At 37.5% G+C, this 26,820-nt stretch overlaps 1 protein-coding gene across 3 annotated transcripts in view; it reads right to left on the bottom strand.

Annotated features, from left to right (window-relative positions):
- Positions 1 to 868: 868 nt before the first annotated feature.
- Positions 869 to 26,820, bottom strand: part of APC (APC regulator of WNT signaling pathway) — a 94,007-nt gene continuing 68,055 nt past the window's right edge. For 2 of the 3 annotated variants that reach the window (XM_030968611.1, XM_030968610.1), the window contains exons 8-16: positions 26,584 to 26,688; positions 22,859 to 22,981; positions 20,005 to 20,383; positions 18,787 to 18,882; positions 18,078 to 18,217; positions 16,984 to 17,061; positions 14,913 to 15,029; positions 14,060 to 14,274; positions 869 to 13,634 (exon numbers count right to left, since the gene is read on the bottom strand). In XM_030968611.1, coding sequence (XP_030824471.1) covers positions 7,070 to 13,634; positions 14,060 to 14,274; positions 14,913 to 15,029; positions 16,984 to 17,061; positions 18,078 to 18,217; positions 18,787 to 18,882; positions 20,005 to 20,383; positions 22,859 to 22,981; positions 26,584 to 26,688 — 7,818 coding nt within the window. In that variant the 3' untranslated portion in view covers positions 869 to 7,069. The remainder of the gene's footprint in view (positions 13,635 to 14,059; positions 14,275 to 14,912; positions 15,030 to 16,983; positions 17,062 to 18,077; positions 18,218 to 18,786; positions 18,883 to 20,004; positions 20,384 to 22,858; positions 22,982 to 26,583; positions 26,689 to 26,820) is intronic. The other variant, XM_030968612.1, reaches the window with a different exon arrangement.

Genomic DNA, 26,820 nt, shown 5'->3' with positions numbered 1-26,820 from the left:
AGAAAAAAGGGCAGAATTAGGCTTAGCCTACCTTCATTTGTATTTAATACAATAATCACTCAAAGTCTCCTTGTTTTCATGATCCCCACTGATTTTAAATTGCAGGTGATAATTACAATGCTTTTAAAAATGTTATTTTAATAAAACATTTGAATTTCTGGCAAAGCAATTTTCTTTTCTGCATATAAACAAAGACTTAAGTGCATTTTTTTTCTAGAACAACTTGAAAATCAGTCCAGAAATTAGAACTCAATATGAAAAAGTGGTACAACTATTAGAAAACAAGGAATCTTAGTAATCAGCAATAATGCCCTTTTTGAGTTTAAATACTTTTGTGAAAGTCTAAAGTGAATAGGGGAGTGTAAAATATGTATGCAAGTATAAATATATATGTGTATGTGTGTTGGTAATTAATCAACTTAGGCCCCTTAATAGTCTAATCAGGGACTAAAGAATTCATTCTTTACAGGAAAAAAAGACTTTTTAAATTAGTCTCTGCTACGCTTATGAGTCATAATGAAATAAGCCTTGTGCAACTTTGGTAAGTAATAGAGGGATTATGGAATTATATTGTGTCAGAACTAGATTCTGTTTTGTGCAGTTCCTTCTAAGGTGAAACATGGAAGAGAACAAGAACTCTACAGATGAACCAGGTTTTCAAGGTTCTTTTTTCCTCTTATTTATCTGAAATGCAAGTATCTCTAAAATGAAAATGCATGGGGTTTTTTTAGAGCATTTGTTCTGATATATTGAATTATTGAAGTGTCTTAACAACAAATACCTTTTTAAATGAAATCATATTTCTAACATAGTGGACAGACACCTAACTTTCAGTAGTAGCCAAGAAAACAATTCCACTCTGACAAGGTGCAATCAGGAGGAAATTTTATGTAACACTGCAAGTAATAAATAAATTATGCATAGCAAGACTAAATTCAGAATAAGTATACTGTGAAACAAAATACATTAGAATAATTGAAGAAAGAATTAATTACAGAGTTAGGATATAAACAGTAATGCATCTCAGGCAGAAGCAAACAACAAAATTGAAGGAAAGATAATTGTGGGCCGAGTTTGTTCAAGAGAAACAACACTTACAGGTGGGCAAATTAATCTGATCTCACAGGATGACAGTTTACTTGCAGAGAACCAGCACAAGCTTTATTCATGTTAGATCCTACCAGAAAGGATGGCATTAGATATACTGTGTTTGTATGTATGGCTTGAGCTTTGCACAGAAGTGCATTTTACTGAGGGAACCAGCTCCCTCTACACCTTCCTGATATTCTAATTGCAATTCTACAGCCACTCAAGCAAAGGATGTTTTCACAAACAGCAACATTTGAATAATTTCTTTAAATCTTGAAGTGGCAGAAATTCACTAATACATAAGCCTGTAACTGTGTGGAAATTTCCTAAGAAAGGTAATTTGCAAAACTACTAGGGAGGTGTTCCCCAATCTTAGAGTAAGTAAACAGCATATCTGGTAAACTGAAACTTCACAGCAGAAAATTCATTTTGGCATCACAAGTTAATTGACACCTGCATTAATTATGTTGTGAACTCTTAAAGCACCACACCACATTCCCTTGCACTTCCAATATGTGACCAAACACAACACACGTAAGCAGTTAACTTACCATTCTGACTAAAAACTCAACCTTAGCTACGTAACATTCTCTATAAACACATTTACAGATACAAACTGTTATTCTGCATATAGGAAGCTATGATGCAGGAATCTTATTTCTACATGTGATCTGAAATGAAATTAAAAGCGGGCATCTCTTCTGGTTAAATGTCAAAGTGCAAAGGAGATGGCTGTGGAACCAGAGAGCGAATACACTTGGGTAATTTGGTATCAAAAAGGTCCTCAGAGTTTAAACATATGGAGAAAGTCATGCTTTACATTAACTGACACTTCACTTCTGATTCACAGCTTCATCCAAAACACACATCTCATCAAGAACAAAGCTGTCACACAGGTGGATCCAACTTTGCAAGGCATTACAGTAGATGTAGGAAGTTATATTTAGGTGGAAGTCTGTACGTGATTTTTAGTGATGCTCTTATAGCTGTTTGTACTATTTCATCAAAGCTAGATGGGAAAGACATTTGGGAGACATCTAGTAACTGTAGTAACTGTACAACTTCCTTGTAAGAAGAGTCCACCTAAACATTTTCCAGATCATCCCTACAATACTGACCTCATTAAGACAGGGAGATGTTATCTCCCTCTTCAAGCCTCTTCTAGGAAAGCAATAGTTGCAATAAATCTCTTCACTGGAAGGATTTACTGATTTACTGCATTGAATTTAATATTGCAAATCTAAAACAAGTCTCCCAGAAGTTTACATGTGGTAGACTTTTTTTTTTTTTTGAAGGGGGGGGATTTTTGATGAAGAAATGTATTTTTTCCACATCCATATACTGATGTAATACTTCTGAAGTTAAGTTGTCAGAATTTCAGGATTGAGGATTTACCCGAATATAAGGTACTTAAATGCAAAGCACTAGAGGCCATTAGGCAAAAATTCAAAAAACCCCAAAAACCCAAACCAAAAAAAACCCCAAAAAACCCAACTTCAATTTGCTTTTGCTGTGTCAAAATGGGTGAAGGTCTGAAACTTGGCACATAGGCTTAAAATTGCCTGTAATGGCTCAATCCAATGACCTCCTATAAAGTAAACTATCCCAACCTCTTTCAACCAGCCCTAGCTGTTTTATTTACTTTTTTGCTGGCTCAGGTGGCTCTTGTCCAACTATGCACTGAGCAAATTCAGCATGTCCAAGCAGCACTAATCCTACTAACCCCATTAGGTGAGAAGGTAAGAGGTGAGCAAGTGAATAGTCATATAAGAGCCAGGAGTTATAGCCAGAAGCATGGACTGCAGAAGAAAGCTTCTTTGAACAGCACATGCTATTTCTTCAGTTCTAGAAATAGTATGGATTGTTATCCTTAAGAAGAAAGAGGAAGCTAACACAGTTATCTTTGTTGGTAATATCAACTTCTGTTAAGGGGATCAAGGGGATGGACAGCTATGAAGTACTCCAAAGTAGACATCAAATAATTCAGTTTTCAGATTATCAGGCAAAGGTTATGCAGTTTTGTGGTCTACTGGTATACTTCAAAATAATGCCTCATTAATTTGTGCATAAGATGTTCTCTCTCTGGTACAGCTTATGTAATTTACTGAGGAAAAAAGGAAAGTACATCCCTAGGACAACATGACTCACTCTGAAACTGTCCCTTTTATCTCCCTCCTCCTTTACCAAAGACAGTGCAGCTAACTTCCCAAAGCCATCAAAGGTATTTGTCAATGTTGAAGAATACTGCAGCTCACTGACATTTATAGCATAAACTATGCTTGTATTCTGCAGCCAAATCTTACTTGAAATAATACTCCAGTCTCATCTGGAAACCATGGCAAGGCTTTCAATTTTTAAGCTGTCATATCTGACAGAGCTGTATTATCTTTAATCTTTCAGGAGAAAATACTCTCAATAGAGAACTGCACATGAAAAATAGAAATAGATTAATTCCCCTTTAAAGACTGCAATATTTAGTCAGAAGAGCTTATACAGAAATTGAGCAGTAACCTTAACTGTAGCACACTGCAAGAAACTAAAATGGAAGCACATTTTAAAAAGTGAACTAATTACAAATTGTGGGGTGGTCAGATCTCTGCTTTTCACACCAAGAGGACAAAGCTAGAAGACAGTCTGAAATGAGCTTTATGAGTTATTTTTCAGTATAAACTGATGTTTAAGTTTGGTATGCACTAGATACGATAAGCTAATTCAAGGACAAATAAAGGTCTGAGCATAAATCACAAAAAATTCTACCAAAATTGGTAGAAAGAAAGGCAGTGCATCCCAGAACAGTAAATTGAGTCTTGGTTTCCTTAGCTCCTTGCTATTCTTTGTTTTGCCTTGACATAAATAATGTCCTCTTACCTGCTGTGGCAACTTCATACAAATAAAACCAAGGAACGAGAGGTTATCTTTAGCAGCATAAATCAAATCTGACTATTGTGACTCTGACATCATTAACAAAATCCAAGACCAAATATACTTATTGCAACCATTTTTCGTAACTTTGATTTTATACTTCTGGGATCTGTTTTTTAGTTAAGCTTAAAGAATATAACTTTCTATCCCCATCATAAATCAAACATCATGGATGTCTTTAAATATTCTGAAAGGCTCTTAGTGGATACTAAGTATTTTAGATAAAGAGTCAGAGAAATGTAGATCTGGAAGAGATTTCAAAAGATCACCCATCTCTGCACACAGGCAATATGAAATATACTACAGTCCATCCCTATGAGATGTTTCATAAACCTCTTCTTAAAACTTCTATAATGGAAATTTAACAACTCCCATGGGAAGCATATTTTAGTGTATCACTACCCTTATAGTTGGAAAGTTTCTCTAGCTTGTCTTTGCTACAAATATAGGTTTACTTAAGTGGATACTAAGAGAAACTTTCCAATTATAATGATCATGAAGTATCCCCAAGTCTATATCAAGAAGCCACTATAATTTTCAAAGACATTCTGGTGTTTGATACGCATACAGTTATTTATATTTTCACGTTATCTTCTGATTAAAAAACTGATTTCAGTAGTTTTCCAGTAACAGACCTGAAACCAGAATTTCTTTTCTGAGACTGAGTTCACCTTTAATTCTTTAATTGACAGGACAAATATGTAATGCCAGTGTTAAACAACTATTCTGGATTATGTAGTATATTTTTGTATTAGTTGTTAAAAGCCCAGCACAAAATAATGATAAAAAAGAAAAAAATCAAAACATGTAGAACAAAAGTGGTCTTTCATTTAAAACTCAAGGATGGAGTTCCATATTCTACTCCAGCAGGAAGTCCTGACTTTAAACACATGACATAATCTGTTTCTATCTCATCTTTAAAAGGACACTAAATATTCATTTATATTAGAAGTTTAATGAAGATGCTTGTATGCAAAATATTTCAAATGCTAACACGAGGAGTGCTGCTTCTTAACAGGTTCACGATATGATACAGGAACATGGCATGTCTCTAAGAAAATCTGACAGGAAGCAAAGAACAAAACAGCAAGTAAGATACCACTTCTGCCAAATAGGTATTTTTGGTACTGGCTTCTATATAAAGTGACTTCTGTCTGCTGATAGTGTCTTGATTGTGTTCCTAAATCAGTGCATGATTTATAATGAATTCAATTGATTCATTTCAGTATCAGAAGTACAAAAGCCACAGAAGTGATACACTCTGCAACTGTGTTAAAGCTACCATAAAGGTAAATTGCTCTATTACAGGGCTTCCTGAAATCAGGGCATTCTGACATATCAGTTATTTAGAAAGCTACCTTTAGACAATCCAGTTGAGATACAACGAAACTGATATACCATTTCTTTTCATGGTTTGTTGAAACATGCACAGAATGGTTAATGTTCTGTTCTCTCATGTTACTACTTTGAAGTAATCCTCATCTAAACTCAGAGTATATTTATATTTCTAAAGCACAAATCTATTTTTTTTTCAGCATTGTTCTAGCAGAATCTATATTTGCATCAAAAAGGCTTGAGGCAGCAAATGTCATGTTTTGCATAAAATTCTTTTTCTACTATGGTAACAAATTTCTTGCTGCCATGGGATTCTTGTGATATTTTTCCCTTCATAATTTTTTAAAAAATAAATAAATTAAAAAAAAAACCCACAGAGCGCAAATAGAAGCAAAATTTCATCTTATAGTCATTATTTCACATTCTACATTATATCCCCAATCAAAAAATGTTTTGTTTTACAAATATTATTTGTATAGATACAATATTGTTTCAGGCTTGCAGTCGTGAGAACAATTATACTGCGTGGCTACTGGAAATACCCTGCCTTTAGCCTTGTTATGCACCTGAGATGTGTGAAACTGTTTCAATTACAAATATATTACAGAAGACCTAGGGCCTGATCCTGCAAATGTTAAAAGCATCCTACAACAGCCATTTGCCAGTGATAAGGAAGAACAGATATTGGAGGTGCAGGATTATCCTAAATCAGGCCTTAAGTGTTAAGTGCATACAACCACATTATATGGTGACATCTCAAAGTAAAATCCTGTATTTTTATGTAATGCAGAAGTAACACACACAACTTACATATAGTAATAATTTATTCTGAAATGTTCATTTTAGTCTCTGTTGAGACATCACCCACGTCTCATTAATAAAAGAGCAGCCATCTCACCTCAAATACCAGAATATACAACAAGTTACAGCTTAGCAAAAAAATTCTACCTACTTTAAGATAAAATCTAATTCAGGTAAAATAATTTTGTTCAAGGTTTTACAGTTACACAGTTGTTTTTTTGTTGTTTTTTTTTCTTTTTCAGCGCACAAAGAAAGTGTAAATTGTTACACCATAACTATCTATGCACATTATGTGACCACAGAAATGTTAATCATTACTTCATAAAATGAACCATCAGTTCCATTCATGCAGAAAAGCAGGCTAGGAAAGCTTGTTCAGCGGAAACCATATTACTGTGAATTTCACAGCCACATGATTAATTATTGGGTTAGATGAACTCACAAATACTAAACATGAGTATATTTTTTTTTGCATAAATAATACCAATTCTTCCCTGATGTAGTTTAGTTGGTCTGTAATCTAGAAATTATTGGTAAAGCAATATGACTGTATAATTTCTATTGTGCTATTCTATGATTTCAATGACAAGCAATATTCAAAGGATAATGGGATGAGATGCATGTTAAACATGGGAATACATGTTAAACATACTGTACAAATACACTTGCTTTAGCAATTTTATTCCAAACTGTCAATCAGGTATTCCTGCAAAATATCACCAGTGGAGACAAAGTATACTATCAAATATGGCTTCCAGAACAAGGACCATCTAACAGGAATCAAAGCTATTTACAACAAATAAAAACAAAACAAACAAACAAACAAAAAATCAATCCCCATTTTTTTTTGTTTCATTTGAAACAAAGTTTCTAAGTAGCTGCTGTATATAATACATCAGGTTTTTTTTTGTTGTTGTTGCACTTAAACAGAAGTTACCAGGTAAGAACCAGAGTGACGTTTAGGGCTTTGTGTTCCACTGGAGTCAGTGTTTTCAGACTTGGTGTCACGTTTCTTGGTGCTGTTATTCACCGGGGTTGGTATCTGTGAGGGCCGAGCAGAGCTATTGTCCACGCTGCTCTTCCTGCGGCTCGGGTTGTAGTTGAAAGGAGTCACCCTTGCTGCCACAGCACCGATGGGGGAGCTGTGCTTGCTTGAGCTACTGGAACTGAATGGAGTACGCTCGCTAACAGTACTTTCGTTAATTTCTGGTGCAGGAACGGGATTATTCTGCAGAGGCTTTGTTTCAGTGCCTTTCTTGTCTGGACTGTCTATCTGAAAGAAAGAGTTCAGACGGTTTTCTAAGCCAACGGTACGAACAGGACCACCTCCATTCCCTGGGGTTTGCTTTTCTTGAATCTCTTTAGGATCTTTACCATTCATACCCCCTTTCTCTGAAATACTGTCAATAACAGGGGGAGTATTTCCAGTTGGGGACCTTCCAGACCGAGGGTTGTTAATTGGGCAGTCCTCTATCCTCACCCACACATCCTCTGTCTTAGAGACAGCTGGAGCCATCTGATAGATGAGGGTTTTGGAATCAGAGCCATTTGCGGCACCTGAAGAAGAATGCTGAGGATCATTCATTATCTGAGGAATTTCATTTTCTTTTATTTTTCTCCAAGTACCTTTTGCTGGTGCTTGGCTTTCTTTACTTTGCTTGTGTCCAGGGAGAGAACCTCCATGCTGCTTTTCATCTTCACTTTTTGCCTTTTCACTGGATTCTGAAGAAGCTGACAGAATTGAGGAGGAACTTCCAGTTCTCCGCCAAGTGCTTACACGAGGAAGTGATGAGGAATGCTTACTGTGCTCGCGCTTCCACGTTCCTGATCTGTTGATCAGCAGCCTAGATGGACTCTCAGAATGAGAACGAGCTATGTCATGACGCTTTGATGGTCTCCCATCATATTCTATGGTAGGGCTCTGATTAGGGGCTACTTTTCGCCAACCACTACTCTGGGCAGGTGAATGAGTGGATAAAGACATGTCAGGAAGAGAAGGACTTAAAACTGGGGTCTGTAGTTGGGACCTTGTGGGAGAATCTGGCCTGGAAGGTGACAGAGATTCAAATGAAGCTGACTCTTCTAATTTCCGTCTCAGAGTAGGGCTCGGAGCCTCTTTAATGAAAGTTGACTGACGAACGAGAGCAGGTCTCTCAGATCTGTCAGATTCACTTCCACTAGACTTTGTGGATGGCATTCTGGATAGGTCAGTCTTTTTGTTTGATCCACCAGTACTAAGAGTTTGGTTTAACCCCTTTGAAGCAGATTCACTTCGTGGTATGCTACTGGTACTCTTAGGTAAGGCAGTTTGCTTTGTAAGGTTTTGCTGGCTCATCTGCCTACTGGGTGGTGTGTACGACATTCTACCTGAACTTGAGGATTTAGTTGAAGCCGTGCTAGGAGACGATGTTCTTGGCAACTGTGACAGTTTGTTGGGAGGACTGATACCATTTCTTCCTGGGGAAATGGAGCTTCGTCCAGGAGATTGCAGAGGCCTACTTAATGGCTGCTGTTGAGGTCTGGAAGGAGTGGAGTCTCTAGATCCTGATCTAGAAGGTCCTTTACTTGATCCACTCTGGTTCAACCCTGATGGCTGCCTAGTCACAGGAGCTGGCTCAGGTTTCACTGATGATTTGGCTCCTCTTGGAGAACTAGTCAAACTTTGGCCTTCACTGGGACTCTTGGAATTCATGTTTTTGAGTGGGGGTCCTTTTTTGGAAACAGGGCTAGTACTTGAAGAACTATTTCGAACCCCTGGAATATGGATCATTGTTCTACCACGTGAAATTGAAGGCACACTTGTCTGTTGTGGTTGCTTCAAGCTTGAGACTTCTGAATTAGAGCGTGCTTTTCCTGTGATCATACTTTTATACACTTTCTTCCCTCCTTTGATTCCCCTGCTTTCTGATTCTACTTTTTTAGACTCCAGTGTACTCTTCTCTCCTGGCTTAATAATTCTTGGACCTTTATTACTAGTGAAAGGTTTTTCTTCTTGGTCTGGGGTAAGATGAAATGGTGACCCTAGAGAAATACCAGACTTTAATGAAAGGATAGAGTCAGAGTCTGATGAAGCTTGTCTAGACAGTGATGCAGCAGCTGCAGCTTGATGCAAGCTACTAACTATAGAATTTGCACCTTCTTGTATAGCTTTCCAGTCAAAGTTTTCTGAATCAGGTGAAAAACCATGTTCTGAATCTGGCCTCTGTATCTCTCTTAAATCCAGTGTTAAATCTTCTGCTAGTATACCACCTGTGTTTCTGGAATTATTTTTTTCACCATCACTCTTCATTCTTGAGGGCTTTTTCTTTTTAGGCATAGCAGAACTAATGCATTCCTGCAGAAGATCATCTTCTGAGTCAATGCTAAGAGAACTCAGAGAGCTGTTTCTAGAGAAGCACACAGGAGTATCTTCAACATGAAATGATTTAGGTGCATAACCGGAAGTCTGTGGTCTGTTGGATTCCACCTGTGGCTCGGGAGCCTCAGGACGTTTTGGAGGTTCCCCTTCTTTGTTGTTATTGTTTTCTTGATCAATATCACTGAGGGAGCTAAGAGATGAATTGCGAGAAAAACAAACAGGTGTGTTTTCAATAGCAAAATTCTGCATTTTTTCATCTGTAGCTGCTCCTCTGTCTGGAATATCTTTAGTTGACTGAGAGAAAGTTTTTGTTTGGCTTCTGCCTGTGGGGTGTTTTTGACAAACTTGTGTCCTGTTACTTGGCTGCTGATTTGAAGACTGTTCTGCATTAGAGCACTCTTTACTTTCAATTTCCTTTCCTTCTTTTCCTTTTCTTAATTCTGCCTTCTCCCTTGAAAGGTCAACATCATCATCATCAAAATCTAATGAACTCAGGGAATCATTCCGTGAAAAACAGTAAGGAGTTCCCTCAATAGGTGTATAATGATGAGGGGAATCAAATGCAAAGCTTCCTCTTGCACGCTCTTCATTATTTGGCAATTTGTCATGAAACTCTCTTGAATTATTTTTAAGGTTCTGTTTCTTTGCATCTCTGTTCTCTGGATAGCCTCTTTCATTACTAGCATTGCTTTTGGGTTCTATGCTTTTTCGCACACGTGCTCTGTATTCATTGTTTTGGGAAACAGGCTTTACTGGTGATGTTGGCTTCTTTTTCTCACCTTCTGGTTGGTTTTTATTACTTGGAGATGAAGATGCTTGTTGAATTTGATCCATTATCTTCTTCACTCTGAAAGGTTTGTGACTTTTTCCTTTTGGCATAGCTGAGTTAATACACTCAGCCAGAATATCACCCTCTTCTGTTTTGTCATCATCCAGGCCAAGAGGAGTCACAACTGAGCTTTTTGCTCTCTGAGAATCATCAGTACTTCTGCCTTCTGTAGGAATGGTGTCCCGCTTTTCAAACTCCCCTGACTCTGCTCCCACACCCACATTGTCTGCATTGGCCAGCTCACTTGGGGGGGATTCTATTGTCAGGTCACTCAGAGATGTAGCTGTTGAAAAATTTATTGGTGTACCCTCAACACAATATACCCGTGGCATATCATCTCCTGGTGTAAAAGTCACGTGCTTTTGTGATTGCAGTCTGCTTTGTGAAGGCAAAAGTTTGTAAACTGGCAACTGGCTGGGCTTTCTGGCTACAGGAGGAGGTATTTTTGGAGCAGATGCTTGAGAAGGCTTTTTGGCTTTACGTGAAGACTTCGTTGGCATTGCAGAAATAATACATGCTTCCAGTATTTCAATATCATCGTCAGAATCATCCAGAATGTCTTTTTCTGCTTCAGCTGGCTTCTCTGGTTTCTTCTCCTGGTTATCCTTAGTATCATTTGACTGTTCAGGTTCTGCTTCATTCCCATGCTCGTTTTCATGAACTGGAGGCATAATTCTTAACTCCGCATCCTTCTGTATAAATGGCTCATCAAGGCTCAGAGCACTCAGGCTAGAAGAGCAAGAGAACCCATCCGGTGTGCTTTCTGTGGCAAAATGTAAAAGTGTATCAGCATCTGGCAGTACCTGAACTCTTTGAACAGCTGCATTTACAGCTGCCTGTCTAGGACCAGGCTCTCTTTTCTCTGTAGTGGTTGCTTTTCCTTTAGGTACCTCTCTTTTAACTTGAACTCCTTGAGCAGGCGGTGGTGTTTTACTTCTGCTTGGAGGCATTGTTTGTCCAGGGCTGTCTGGAAGGTCACTGGGACTTATAATACCACTTACTATTCCACTGCAAGGCTCACTTTGAACTGAACTAGCAATTGAACGGCTTTCAAAACTATCCAGGGAACTTACAGAAGTACATCTGCTAAACATGAGTGGTGTTTCCTGTACATAATGTTCTGGCGGGCTTTTAGGAGTTTGGGCACCACTCTTTGAGGGAGATTTGGCACCTGAAGAAAATTCAACAGCTTTATGTCTAGAGGAATCAGAAGGAGACAAGCTAGAAGTTTGAAGTCTAGTGGATTTTGTTCTGATGTGTTGTGCTGTTGATGTGATTTCACTTGCTGCACCTTCTGTAGGTAGAGCCCCACTGTTCTCCTTCAGTTCTGCAATCTGCAGTGTGTTATTGGCATCTGTGCCACGTGCAGATTGATCACGTCCTATTTCATCTTCAGCTGATGACAAGGATGACAAAGAGCTACACCTTGAAAAACATATTGGGGTATCTTCCACGCAGTAAGTTTGTATAGTTTCCTGATTAATAGAGGGAGTCTTACAGGAGGCGTTCTTCTGTGCATGACCACTTCTGCTCTGTGCAGAGCTTGGGTGAAGCTGGTTCTGCCTCTTTGAACCAGCTGAGGGGGCTGATGTGCTCCCACTGCTTGGGGCAATATGGTCAGTTTTATTGAGTTGCACTGAAGAAGTCTTTGGAAAAGTAAAAGATGGCTTCTGAGAAGGTGCTGGAACTTCTGTTGAATATTTTAAACTATAATCAATAGGCTGATCAACATGATGTTCCTCTTCATTGTACTTTATGCTGTAATTAGTTGGCCTGTCTTCCTCTTCATGTTGTTCCTCCTCAGAATAACGTTCACTATAGTTGGTTGGCTTATCATCATCATAATCATCAACCTGGCACAAGGACTGGTTTACTTTCTGATTCATTCCAAGAGTTGGGCCTACTCTGTTCTGATCTGAGCCACTGGATCCTCTTGATCTAAAGGAAGAAACACACTCCTGCTGCCCAAAAGGTGTCTGGTATTTAATGTGTTTATCCTCTCCACTTTCAGTATACACAGGGTAGGCTGCATTTTGGTTCCTTGACTGTCTTTGCTCATTTTGTTTCATTTCATCATCTATTATGTGTTTAGGCCTTGCCCATCTTTCATTCTGGGAGGGACTTTGCCTTCCAGAATTTAACTGCTCATCTGAATATTTAAGACTATAATTAATAGGAGTGTCTAGTTCTCCATCATTGTCATCCATGTGATTTGCACTGTGAATCTTGTGTGCCAAGTCAGCTGGATATTGGCCATAACTACAGAATTTGCTTTCATCATCTTCGGAGTAAGACTCAATGGAAGGTTTCATTTGGCCTCTTTTACCATAGCCATCACTGCTGCTGACACTATTTAAACTATCATTTGAAGCTCTTTTGTATTCCATTTTTGTATAAGGCACAGGACATGTCCTGTTCGAGTTCTCAGATTTTGGAAAGTATGTATTTGAGTGAGTATGGGCAGAGGCTGATCTCCTCTGGGCATTTCTGTCCTCTGTCAAACAGTGTGTTTCAGAAGTGGAACCAGAACTTCTGTCTTCCTGTGGAATGTGCATGCTTGTTACTTCTTCCATAACTTTGGCAATCTGAGCTGCAGCAGTAGAAATCTGCATTCCTATTCTCTTAGAAGAACTCCCAGTACTCTCTGCAGCTTGATGATAGGTATTTAAACCTACTGTTCGATCCCTTTCAACACTCCTGTCTTTCTCAGACCGAGAATTTTCTGCATTTCCTCTACTGGAAGAGGAGGAGGCAGGCAATACCGTAGTATTTACGGTATATGGTGAGAGCACAGTCATATTGCCAGCATTAAAGCTCTCTGACCTGCACACCCCATCGTCGTGGCGGCTGGCATCCAGGACATACTCACTGTATATATTTTGCTTATGTCTCTGCTTATTGCGGTGAGATGCTTTTGGGCTTAAGTTATCAATGTTGTCAAAAGTCTCTGATAAATGCTGAGCATCTAATTCTGCTTCTAGTGCCTTTTGCTTTCTGACATGGAGGGATGGGAGGCTTGATCCTGGAGACATGATGTTGGCATCTTTGTACTTTGCTGGCCTGTTTGCCATGAGGTTCCGTAGAGCTGCAGCACTCCCCATGGCTATCATTTTGTGTTTAGAGTGAATCAGGTTTTTCAGCATGCTCACGGCTCCCATGTCCCACAGCGCCTCCTGATCTTTTGCATTTCGAGCAGAGAGATTCCACAGGGTCCCACATGCGTTACTAACTATTGTCAAACTGTGCGACTTCAAGTGTTGTAACAAGGTTTGTAAGCAGCTGTTCTCTCGCAAGATTTGCCTGGTGTTGAGTAATTGAAAACAAATATCCGTAAGTGGCATTTCAAAAGGATAAGAGACAAAGCAAAACAGAAACCTATTCTTCTAGAAATTAGTTTTGCCTTTACAAAGGATAATTAAGAATTCTCCTGTGCAAGTAACTTGTATTTCCACTAGCTTTTATCTGAATGCTAACAAAATCCTATTACAAATATGAATACTTAGCTTTTAGTACAGTTCATCATTAGCAAGCAGCAGCTCTTAATCTGTTTACAATACATAACATTCCTGTTATGTAAGTGAAATACCCACTTCATCAAATGTACTACAAATTAACTGGTTTTAATTACTGTACTTAATACATGCATTCATATTAAGGCTTGGTCATAGAAACTATCTAACAAATATACATGTGGAACCACTAAAAACTGTCAGAAGTGTACCTACCTATGGTCCTCGTTAGTAGCAATTAGGCTAGAAACATTTCTTAGTATTCCTCCTCCACTTTCTATGATGGCTAAAGTGTTTGTTTGGCTCCGGTATGTCAGTGTGCCGACCAGAAATGCAAGAGCACCATCAACAGCACATATGTCAGCTTTGTTCCCAGTGCAGTGAGCTGACAAATTCCATAAGGCACTCAGAACGCTTTTCAGGGTGGATTCCTAGGAAAACAGCAACATGACAGGAGAAGTTTTCAGCTATTGACCTTAAGCTCTTAGAAACACATCAAGTTAGCTTCAAGGAGCTGCGAACATTCCAATTCTGCTTTCTGGGGTGGTAAGGTGGGTGCAGGCAGCAGTGCACATGTATTTCGTTTACTCTGCTCCTTCCTTCAGCCATGGATTTGGTACTGCCTGCCCCAGAAGTATCAGAAATATGTGCCTCAATACTTGTTTGCTGCCACAATGATAGAAGGGCTTGAAGACCAGTTGGCAGCAGTCTCTGGGATGGAATATACTCTCATCTACACACCAAAGATAGGTGCCTACTAACTAACTGAAAAGAGCTTTTATTAAATCACAAAATTATAAAAAAGACTATTTTAACAGCACAGCTCATGAAACTGAAAAGCAAAAGCAGTCAACCCTCATAAATAACATCAGATCAATACTAGTTTTGAGGTGCCATTACTCCATTGTGGTCTGCTGCTATGTTAAATCAAACTCTTCTTCCAGGCAAATTACATGAGCCACATCAACCAGTTCAGCAACTATTAAAAATGGTCAACGGTCATATTAGTGTTTTGTGTAACAGAAATGCAATCTTTCAAAAATTCAATTTAATCACTTATAGAAAGTACCTTTTTAACTTCTAAAGCACATTCCATCAATGCTTTCACACTTCCAACTTCTCTTAGAGTCTTTTTACTGTTTACATCTGCTCGCCAGGACAAGTTCCTTAATACACTTGCAATGACCTGCAAAATGAGAAAGAAAAGTAACATATTTTAAGATAGGTCTGTCTTTAGCAGGTTGTCAGACTTTCCTCTTGGTCTTATCAAATGCTATGTTAATTAACAGTGGTCATGTTCAGTTACTGAACTAAAATTTGCTAACATTTGCTTTTTGTTGTATTGTCTGCTACACTGGTCTAACGTTTCAGCATCAAGTTTGATCAAAAGTACTGGGTTTTGTGTGTTGGTGTTTAAAACAGAGATTGGAAATCAGGTTCCCTGCTTCCCACACTAGTAGAACATTTGTAGATAGATTTTCTTCTCTATTCTTATGCCTGTTTTAGAGTTATATCATCTCAGAGGAGAAATTTATATAACATTTTTCTCAGTTTTTTCACTTAGAAAATTGAACAATACCACTTGCCTGTCTCTTATATGGTATGATTATTTTGATGTTTATGAAGCTCTTTAAAGTATTTTTAAAATACACTCTGCCTTTTACAAGCAGAATAATTATCTCCAGAAGATGTCTTGGTACTTGGCAGCAGTTAGACTGAGATAGATTGTCACTGTAGTGGGCAGCCATTACACATTAAACTCCATCCATTTATGAGCAGCTGTAAGCATGCATACCCCTCATGAAATTAATTTGATAGAAAACTTTTGCTTATGGGTGTTCTCATGGTCACAGAAGTGCATAAACTTTTCAGTTTACGTGGTGAATGCTCCCTTGCTCACCCCCCCAGTGGAGCCCAGGGAGGCAGTGGCACATGGAAGGGCCTGGGAACACCCAGCCCTGGCTGCTCCCAAGGAGCCACCAGCCCCTCAGAACCCACCTCAACACAGCCAGAGCAACACAGGAGGAGCCCAGAGCCAGGTAGGAGCTGTGCCCTGTCCAGGCTCTTCCCAGAACTGTCCCAGGGAACCCACCACCCCGTGGCACGGCTGTGACACTCAGGGGAGTCAAAGGAAGCAGCTCTCTGCCCATTTTGGACAGAGGAGATGTGAGACACTGTGGGATCCAGGGGAAGAGCATTCTGGAACTGTAGAACACTTATTGCGGGATGGCAGGACCCAAAGGCTTCAAATGCAGGAAAGCAGACGGATTGAGGTGATCTTTCAGCACAGGAAAGCACAGGGGACAGAAAGGCACAGTGACGTCTGAACAGCTTACTGGCTGATACAGTTGTGTGGACATGCCTTTTGAGTACACTCAGTCCCATATTCTTACTAAATCCCATTTATAACTTGTGCTGAGTGGAGGACTTTCTGCTCTGTCTGTGTGTGGTGCCTAGGTGCCAGTGGCTGGAGACATCCCAGAGGCCAGAGGGCCCATGGAGCTGTGACTTTCTTTTCAAGAATACTCAATACCTGTCCTAATACCACATCAAAGAGTTTATCCAATAATCTCTACTGTAATTCTAATATTTTCCTCCATTGTAACTAGCGAGCTCCTCCTGTTAAGGAGAGAATATTTTGTTAACAGCATTTTAAGAGATAAGATCAATTTTATTTAAAATTGCTCTTATGTCTGATGATTCAGTCAGACTGCAAGGAAAAAGGAGGTTTTATTTTAAATAACTATTCCACTCTGTATTAAATAAGCATTAGTTAAAGTTGATTATAATTTAATATTTAGTGATTTTACACAAGTTCCAACACTTCTGCTCTCTCAGCTCTGAGGATTCCCCTAAGCACTTCCTAAAGGGTTTATTTCAGGCTGTTTTCCTTACACAGCAGGACCCATTAGAACAGACAGTAACAGATCAGAGTCATAAAAAAAAGATTTGCAGCCCACGCATTATGATTTACAAAAAATCAAACCACAAAAAAATCCCAGAACGTGATCCCACAGATAAGAATGTTTTACAAGAAGAATGTACTTCCTAATTAATGAAATAAGTATGAGAAAAATTTTGCATCAAAGTTAAGGCAGATAAGACAACAAAAGAAGTATTTTATCTCAAAAGAGCATTACCTGCTGTAAGTCTTCGCTTTCAGATTTCAGCTGGGCTACAAGAGCTCTCATGCAGCCCTTCATGGAACATAACGTAGCCTGTTAGGAATCACGAGAAAAAAGAAAGTGAGCAGTATTAAATAGCAGGTTAGATGGCTGCTTCTGCACAATGTTTTGATATTTTAAGCAAATCATATCTATGTTCAATAAAAACTTAGTAAATATGTTGTCAACAATAAATACTTGGTTTACAAACTACTAAAAATTTCAGCACAGCTATCAGTTTAAATATGTAAGTGGCAAAATTGTGCTAAAATTTTGTATTTTTTACAGCACTTCTAGGACATGATCTGGATCTTTACTGCCTTAGAAGCCTTCTTTCCTTTGCACCAGATAAAAACCCCTGTGAGCCAGCAATATGTTGTTACCTACTGCCTAGTGAGAGAACAAATCCTGAGTTCTCTGAAGTCTATTATTTCCATTTACTGCTGAAATGTCTTCCCTCTAGAGCAGAAGGGTAAGTCTTCAGTATTGAGTTATTTTAAGATACACAGACTGGCAAATCTATTGGAAGTTTCTAGTGTTTAAAACGAAATGTCCTTGCCAGAAATGAGGGGAACCAATTTTCTCTTATCATGATTGAAGTGGTGCCCAGTTTGATCCACATATACTCCATATATTTAAAAGCAAGCTCTACCCTGAATTGAGGTTGGAAAAATTTCATTAGATGGTAATAGTATTGTTAAGTGACTGAAAACTTCAGAAAACGACCCAATTATGTATTTTAATTCAACATTTTCAGAAAGAATCAGTTACTATAAAATCACTGTGTGCTGTACTAACCTAGTTCTCATTAAAAAAACTGGTCAACCGATAAAATCCTTGCTTTCAGTGACAAAAGTGATTTGAGAGCCAATACCATAGTTGTATGATGGAACATTCTGTTTGTGGTGCTCTCTGTCAGCAACAGGATGGAATAAGAGAGGTATATGAACTCAGCTGCCTTGAGTTTAAACTCAATATCCTATCTTGGAGATTTTAATCACCTGTGATGAGAACTGTAATTCAAACAGCTATGAACTGAAATTACTGCAAGTTTCTAGTTCTGCTCTCACCTTGTTTGCCACATCTCCAAAAGTCAGGTTTGTCAGAGCCATGCCAGCATACCTCCTTAGGGTAACACTATAGTGATCATTTGTGAGTCCATACATTTCACAATCCACTTGCAGCAGTTCAGCAATGGCCTGCAAACCTCCTTTAAAAAGATTCAGGTAAGAAAAAAAGTCATGGCTGTACTCTAATAGTTGTACATACAGGACATATGTAGCAATGAACAAATTGCATTTTTATGTATAGAAGAAACCTCAAATGTCTGAAAACTACAATGCTCAGAAAGAGATATGAATTGCTAAAATTTCATGCATGGAATTTACTGAGCACGGACTAAAAAAATTCAGGCTGTCAAATAAAAACATATGCAGGATGAAAAAACCCCACTAAAACACCAATCAAAAAACCACCCATCCTGGAAAGTAGTCTCAATTTTAAGTCCAATACTTGTAAAATTGCAAATATTTCCACAATAATATTACTCTTCAGAAATTGAGAATTCATGCCAGAATTGACAGTAACTGACATAATCATTTATCCACTGGGAAATGGTGTAGTTAATTTCAACTGCTTTCAGCACTTAGGGGGCAACAACTGACACAAGTGAATTGTTGTTAATAGCTTAAACTGTTAGTAAAAAAAAGCCATATATGCAGTGACATGCACAAAGCTTCTAGCAATTGTTTCTAGAAAGCTTCTCAAGTCTGATCTTACCAAGCTCATTCATTGCATGTCTGTGTTCTTCATCAAATGAAAGTTTCATCAAAACACACACTGCAGGACAAATCTGATGATCCACTGGAGCAGGCACTGATCCAGAAACAGGTAACAAATTAGTACCTTCCAGGTGATTTTGTCTAGATCATAAGTTCTCCAGAGCAAATCTAATCTTAAAAATAAACCAGCTGCAGTTTTGGTCAGGTCTGCATCTTCCCAGTAATCCATGAACACACAATTAGTTAAGACTATTACTAAAGGAAGTGTGTACTGTAAATATATTTGACGGTTGAAAACAAATTAGGGATATTTCTGAATGTATGTGCTGAGCTAGAAACATGACTTGCAGTGCAAAAAATATTACCTTATTACTCTTAGAAATTAACAATATTTGTGAAACAAATCAATATGATCAAATATTCTGGTGGCAATAAATAATATTCTGTTTCTTTGGGTGCCATATCCTTATGAATGGTTAATAAAACCTTCTGCTTCATAACCTAGAAGTTTTTAAGTTCATACTTTTGTGAGCTAGGTTCTGGATAAAGCAGAAATGGTACTGACACAGCTTGTGCAGAGGCCACTTCTGCTGAACTGAACCAGGCAAAAGGCTGCCCTGATTTCAGTCACACACCTGCCACAGACACCTACAGGCTACACTGATGGGATGCCCTCAATTCATAGGAGCAACGAAGGTAACTCTAAGCTTAAATCTATTTTTCTAACTGTTCCCTGAGAAAAAATCTATTAATTTACATTTCTCACATATAACATTATAAATAGCAGTTCATTTTGATAGATGGAGATTATTTAATTTGTTCTCTCCGTCCCTCTCCCAAATGGAAACTGCTATCTCCTAAACATCTGCATGAAGAACAATTTGGGACTGTTTATCCATAAAAATGTAAACCAGAATGAGTAAATATTCAGTATTATTATACAAATTACAAATATAAACCACTAGAATTACTGTCTGTAAAGCACACCAAAGTCCAAGATTTAAATAAAAAGCTTCTAAATAGGGCATCATATCTGTGACACATACTATTTACCAACAGTAGCTAAACTTAAATAAAGAAGAAATCACACACACATATATGTATGTAAGAAAACTTGCATACATTCAACAAGAAGTCAGATTAAAGCTGTACTTTCTGTAAATTCACTCTTTTCAATATATCTTCGAAATGTTTTTATATAGCTTGCAGAACCTACTTGGGTTTTTGTCTTGGTCCATGCCTTGTTCATGTGCCTCCTGCCATTCCCAACACGTTTCACAGTAAGCACGGATCTGCTCCAAGAGATGGAGCACACGGATTTCCCGTCTGCCTCGCTTATCATCGGGCTGGGAGTGAATGATGTTGTGCAGCGCTGCGCTGGCTCTGGCACGGGCCTCTTTACTACCACGGGAGTTTCCTAACAACACAGAGTCCTTATCGTTGCCATGTAAAAGCTGGATGAGGAGAGGGAGACATCCAGACTGACGCATGGCTATGCAGCTGTCCTGGGAGCTAGACATTGCTAGCAATGTTCTTGACATGTCATCTTTATCATGAGTACCAAGCATTGATAACAATGAATACACCATTTCCACCTGCAGGTCAAATGATTTTAAAAATACAGTTATGTTTTAAAAACACACATCAAATTGAAATGAAACTTGAATGGTACATATGAGCAAAAAACCCCCTTATTTAATGGTGAAAAAAATTGTGCTATTTCAATGTAATTAAACACTATTACTACTTCAGCATTCATAATCTTAATAAATTCCACTTAGTGGTTAAATGGCTGGAAGTGGGGTGTAGCTGTGTGTAACTGTATTAATCTACAAAACCAATAGCAAAGACTTCCAGATTTCCATCATACAAAAAGATTAAACAAATGTATAATGAAAGTGTTTCATTTTGGGAAACCAAAATACTTTCAAAATTAAATCTTTCTTTAAAAAGTTATCCTCTGTGTGAATTCATTACACGTTATTTATAGTCTACATCATGCTGAAAAAAACCTGACATCCGTGTATTTTAAAGTTTTCCTTTAAAATAACTCAAATTAACTGATAATTTTTTGTTATGATCACTGACTTTTATATAGACCAGATTATTTTGAGCAAATGCAAAATGAAAGAGTTAAATTAACACATTTTCAAGTTCACAGGCATAAAAACAGTAAAGCAAACAAATGCTTACTTAGTATGTATAAAATACTGAGCCTTTGTCAAATTAACTCGTGCCATGAAAGCCCAGCATTACTCATTTAACTTGGAGTGACCCACTTTTTAAAATTAAAAACAGTGATTTTTTAGTGAATCCCTTGGCTTTTGTGTAATATGGTGGTCAAAGCGCTATTTGTACTTCCACTCTTCAGTAACAGTTTTCAATCAAGAAATGCATTTGATTCTTCTAGTCAACTTTTAGCAGAGTAACAGGATGTAGAGGATGATCTTAGATATTATCTAAAAACTTAAACTCGTAAGGCCAAGATAAACAGAAACATTGAAAGTCAAAGCACAACATAAAGAAACTATCAAAGGGAATTATAAAGTAGCAGCATGTGTGTTTCTCTAGAATGTAGTAACTAAGGAAGAAATGAGACTTTGAACCATTAGACAAATTTTCCTACTAATAATTAGATATTTGCTGGTTACCCTGTCAGTGAATGATTTTATTTGGTGTCTTCAGTGACAATTTCAATGTACCTAAAGATTATTACACATACCAAGTTTAAAAAGAAATGAACATCACCAAGCAGACTAAACAGCAAGTCTGGTAACATGGACTTCTCTAAACACTACAGGGTTGCTGAGGCAATAGAAAATCTTAAGAGTTTGTTAAAATGTATGGTCACATGGCAAAACCCATTGAAATAGACTTCTATGACATCTAGTCTAGCATCCCAGTTTGGAGATCCTGTCTTCCTGGTCTGGGAAACCCCAAACGTAGATTTAAACAAAGCCTTTGATTCTTAAAGGAGAGTGAATTTAATTTGCTTTATGTGTATCTCTTTGCAGATGTTTCAACCGGCAGCTATAATACAGTGTTACTTGGATTTGGAAGGTTAAGTTTTTGCCAGAGAATAAAGCTGAAGAAGCCATCAAATCAGGCCTCCAAGTCACAGCTCATGTATTACAGGAAAAACAAACAAACAAATCTATTTGTTTCTCTTGTTTACACTGGCTGCCCACAGGCTCATCTCTTTTTGCACCTATAAATCTACTCCTCCATTTAGAATCTCTACCATTTTCCCTTTTAAGGCATTAATATTAATAATTTCCTACCCCAGAGTACACTCAGTTAAACCTGTGTCTTTGTCTGTATCCTTCCACACTCACTCCTCTTTCTGCCTTCAGGGCTTTCCACCGTTTGTAACTTTGTGGAGTTCTACTGTTTGCAGTGATAACTGGCAGACAGACAGCTGTTATCAACTCCATTTAGGATGTGCATACAGCGTGGGACGGAAATTACAACACTGTGACAGCTTTAAGGCCCAAAATCATTAACACTATGCAAAATTAATAGGTCCACCTTCCCAGAGGACTGTTCTTAGCACACCACCCAAAGTATCCACACTGCTGGTGATTCCAGAGGCAGTATGAGATCCAGTGGCTCATGAATTTGCCCTTTTCTTCCCCTCTCTTTTCATGCTGCCTATGTATTTTTTAGTGCAGTCTTCTATCTGCAGATGCTGTGAAGGGCTTAAATAATTTTTTTGGTCTGTTTAATTTCTTGGCAGCTGTGTCTGTTTTGTGGATTTGGACTCTGCAAAAGCATTCGAAGAAACGCTCTCAAAAAGGTTAATTTTCATCATGGATTGTAAAGCAACATCACAAGGTTTTTTGATATCCCAGTAGCTTCTAGGAATTGCTTGTTCCTTACTGTAACAACTCTTAACTCATCATCAAGTTAAAAAAAAGATTTCTGTGCACATATTTTCAAAGCTGAAAAAATACACTAAAATTTTAACTTAATAAAAATTACTATGTATGGACAAGACTGTTCAGATAATATTAGTACTACTGGCAGAAACAATGAGGTTATTGTATTAGTAAAAATGTAGCATTAGCGACCTGTGGTTTGTAATCTTCGGTTACCTTGGTACCCAGATGACTTGTCAGTCTGCGAGGAACAGAATAGTTACTACTAGAGCTCATAACACTGGCTGTCTCATGGTCCACTCGAGCAGCAGAACCCTACAGATTTAAACAACAACTCATATAAAACAAAGTCTGAGGGACAGAACAACATTGAGTTTCAGCACTGGATGATGCAGTTGTGCCGACAGCAATGAACTGCCAACCTGCTTCTCTTAGGTCCTCTCTGCCCTGACACAACAGAGGTCACTGTTAAACCTGGTTTTATTAACCTTTTTTCCTGAGATTCAGTCTCAATAGAATTGTATTTTCAACTGAATGGATTTAATTACTATTTTCACCAAGAAGAAGTTGATTTTGGAACAAACTGAGTAATAATTTTGACAGAGTGAAAAACACAGACTCCACTTTTACGTCAGATTTTGTAGTCCACTGGAGTTGTATCTGGGAACCCACCAGTAAGAAGAGACTGATCTAGGCAATGAATAACTCTACCTGAATTTGTTTATTTCAAAAGCAAAGCATAAGTGGTGTAGTGAAAACTATAGAATAATGCTGACAATACTTGATGTAATTTTCCTAGAATCTAGGTATGCTCCTACCTGTATTAGCAAGACTCAATTATTAGCATCTTTGTCTTATTTAAATTAGTTTCATGTATTTACATTTTTCCTTTTTCTGCCATTTTTTATCCACTCATACTCTTACTTTTTTATTTGCTGTTGTTTTCTATCTGTGATGTTTCCCTTACTATATCACTCCCTTCCCATCTACTCTGGGAAATTAAAAATATATTTGTTTAGAGAACACTTTTAGTACCAATAACTATTTTCCTGAAGTAGTCACCAGTTTTAATTTGATCCTCTAAAAAAGCTAAAATCAGTTAATGGAATTATTAGCCTAATTTGCAAAACATTTTCAAACTATGAGGATCAATGGATATAATTTTTTTCCCAGTAAAAATAGGTAACACACTGAAGAAAATTCAATGGAAGGCACTTTGAAATAATGTCTGTTTCTTCTATGTGCTCCATAAAGAAAGAGGAATTTTGCAGTTCATACAGTTCAAAATCTTAAACATGAAATTGAAAGAGACTTGTAAGTACAAGGTAGGAGAAACTCAATGAAGTGTTTGTATAGACAGAAAAGAATCTAGTTACACTGGAATATTTAAACACATTAACATTATTATACTCATTTCACTTCCATTTTTGAATCCAGAAAATGTGATACATGTTCCAGAAGTATTTTATGCTACAAGAGTATAACTGGAATTATTTATATTAACACCATTTATTCCATTCTATATTTCCTATGTAAACAAACCCTTATTTTCTCTGTTGACTACAGGGAAAAAATCAGATTCTAAAAGCCTAGGAAGAAAATCACACTACATTTTCTCCATAATTCACTTAAATAATGTTCAGTGCTATAGTGAAGTATATGGGAAATATTCCCATATACTTCACTATAGAATATGTGATGTATATGGGAATGAATTCCTGGAATTTTACACCCTGCAGTCCCTTCATACTTCCTCAAACTACATTCAGAGGATTACAGGTTCAACATAATGTACGTACCAAAATTATCCATTATTAAGCTCAGTGTGATTGTTTCATGCGAAAAGGTAAAAAATGACACAAGTCTGGGGCACTATCTATTAAAATTCACCATGGTGTAGACGGAAATAGCAACCTTAGTTCAGGTAACCAGTTCCCTCAGGGCCAGCACATGGCTCTGCTGCCTGCTCAGCTGAAGTGTAACTACATTTCTCACTGGCTTGTAAAGACTAATGCCAAGGAACTAATGTCAGATGAGCAGTCATTTATCCAAGAAAATGGGAAATGACAAGGAAATGTTAGGCAGACCCTTCCTGTGTAGGACCTTCTCCTTCAAAATCTTTTCCTGTCTACATCATCTTGTTTCTGCCTTTTATACTTCATTATCTTTCACTCATTGTTTTACCTTGCTATTTACCATGCCAGCTGAGTAATTTTCTCTGTTTTGTGATGTATTTTCTTAACAAGATGGACAATCTCAACAAATTCCTTTATAGAACTTCCAAAATGAAGCTACAAACAAAATTTTACTTCAGCAGGAAAGTAGTGAGTGCAGTGGAAAAGAAAAGACAGCTGAAAGATGGTGCTGAAAAGGACACACTTGAAAAGGGAAAAATCCTGGATTCAATTAACACTGACTACAGAACCAATTAGAACAAAATAAATTGGTGAAAACTTTTTTTTTCACTCCACTGAATGGTGATTGCTCTAAGTATAGTGAGCTGGTTTATCAGAAATAAATGTTATGTCCAATCCATTAAACCTTCTCTGTCTGGACTTGCACTGAAAGCAAATAATCCCCAGATGGCTGTTTTAAAACAGATACAGTGCCCTGGCTCTATCCCCCACCAGGAGGAAGGAATAGCCATGTTTTATAGATTTTTACAAGGTAAAGGTCAAAATTGCACAAATCCTCAACATTAAGGCCTCAACTGAATTATGAACAGATCTTCCATTTGCATAAGTCTGCCAAGACATGACAATCCCTTCTTCCTTCCTTCTCTGTAAAATACATTGTCCAGAAAAAACTCCTAATTCATTCTCTGAAGATGGATGATACAGCAACAATGCATCAATTATTTAAATACATTATGCTTTCAGCCCAAAAGCAGCAGTGAACTATTTTCTTCCCAAACAATAAAGCTGTCATAAGAATTAAGAGTCAGAACCACAATAAGATATGGATGATAAAATTTAATTCCAAATGGTGATCAAATGTATTTCAAAAGCAAAATTATGGGCTGTGCTTAATATTTAATCAAGTGAAATATTCCAGCCAAACCACAATTCTTTCTGATAAATCTTCTACAAAACACTTTCGGAAATATTTAAATAATTTTACTTCCCTGGAGTAACAAAAACATCCTGTATATGAATTCAGCTATTAAATCTGTAGTGTGAAGTTTTAAAAACCCAAATTACTAGTGGGAATGTCTAAGCTACAGTTGAAAATCATGAAAGAAAATACTCATGGTAAATAAATGAAAGTATTTTTAGCCAAAGAGAGTAGTAATAAATATTGATTTTAAAGGATAAGTAAAGAATTTAATGTATACCTCAAAATATTCCACTAATGTATTTCAGTAATAAAAGGAGAAACAAGCAATGGAAGATTATTTAGAAGCATTTATAACCCTTCAGCCAACTTTCAGGAGATTACCTCATTGATACTACAGTTTCAAAGCTTTAGATAATACAGTATTGAAGAAACATTAATAATAAACCTGTCATTTGCTTTTCTTCTTTTTTTTTTAAATCACCAGCATCTTAGTGGTAGTTTCTAAAATGAAAATTTGAACAATTTTCCATAATTTACTAGCACTTACTATATTACCGTTCACCTACAATGAAATACATTTCCTGTAGTCATTCTTGCCATCTCTTTCACACCATTAGGCTCATTAATCATTTAAACAAAAGAAAAATGCTCCCTGCATTACTGAATATTTATATGTCCCTTTATTCAATCACTTCCTTACAGTAAATACAATAAATTTCCCAGATATAGATGGAAAGAAGAAAAATATACTTTAAAAAAAATTATTAGGCATGCAAACACACTAAGTTAAATACCAGCATGTAAGCATCATATGTCTCAAATATTTAATTATATTAAAACAAGGAAAATACTCTACTTACCTGACCAGTACTGCTGGTTGCCACACTGATTTCTGCTGCTCCTTGACCTTCATTCTGCCTCTCTGTATCATGGGAACCTGCCTCATGTTTGCTTTGAGGTGCTCTCTGTTAATACAAGAGTTTATGAAATTACAAACAGAAATGAGGTACAATTTACCATTCAAAGCTTCCTTGGCTGTGAGCACATCAATACTGCATCCTCAGGAAGCCACTGAGAAGCACTTTGCATTTCATAAC

This window comes from Camarhynchus parvulus, chromosome Z (assembly GCF_901933205.1).
Source record: "Camarhynchus parvulus chromosome Z, STF_HiC, whole genome shotgun sequence".
NCBI classification, from domain to species: Eukaryota; Metazoa; Chordata; class Aves; order Passeriformes; family Thraupidae; genus Camarhynchus; species Camarhynchus parvulus.
Note: the sequence above shows the minus strand (reverse complement) of the source record. Positions and strands in the feature narration are given on the sequence as shown.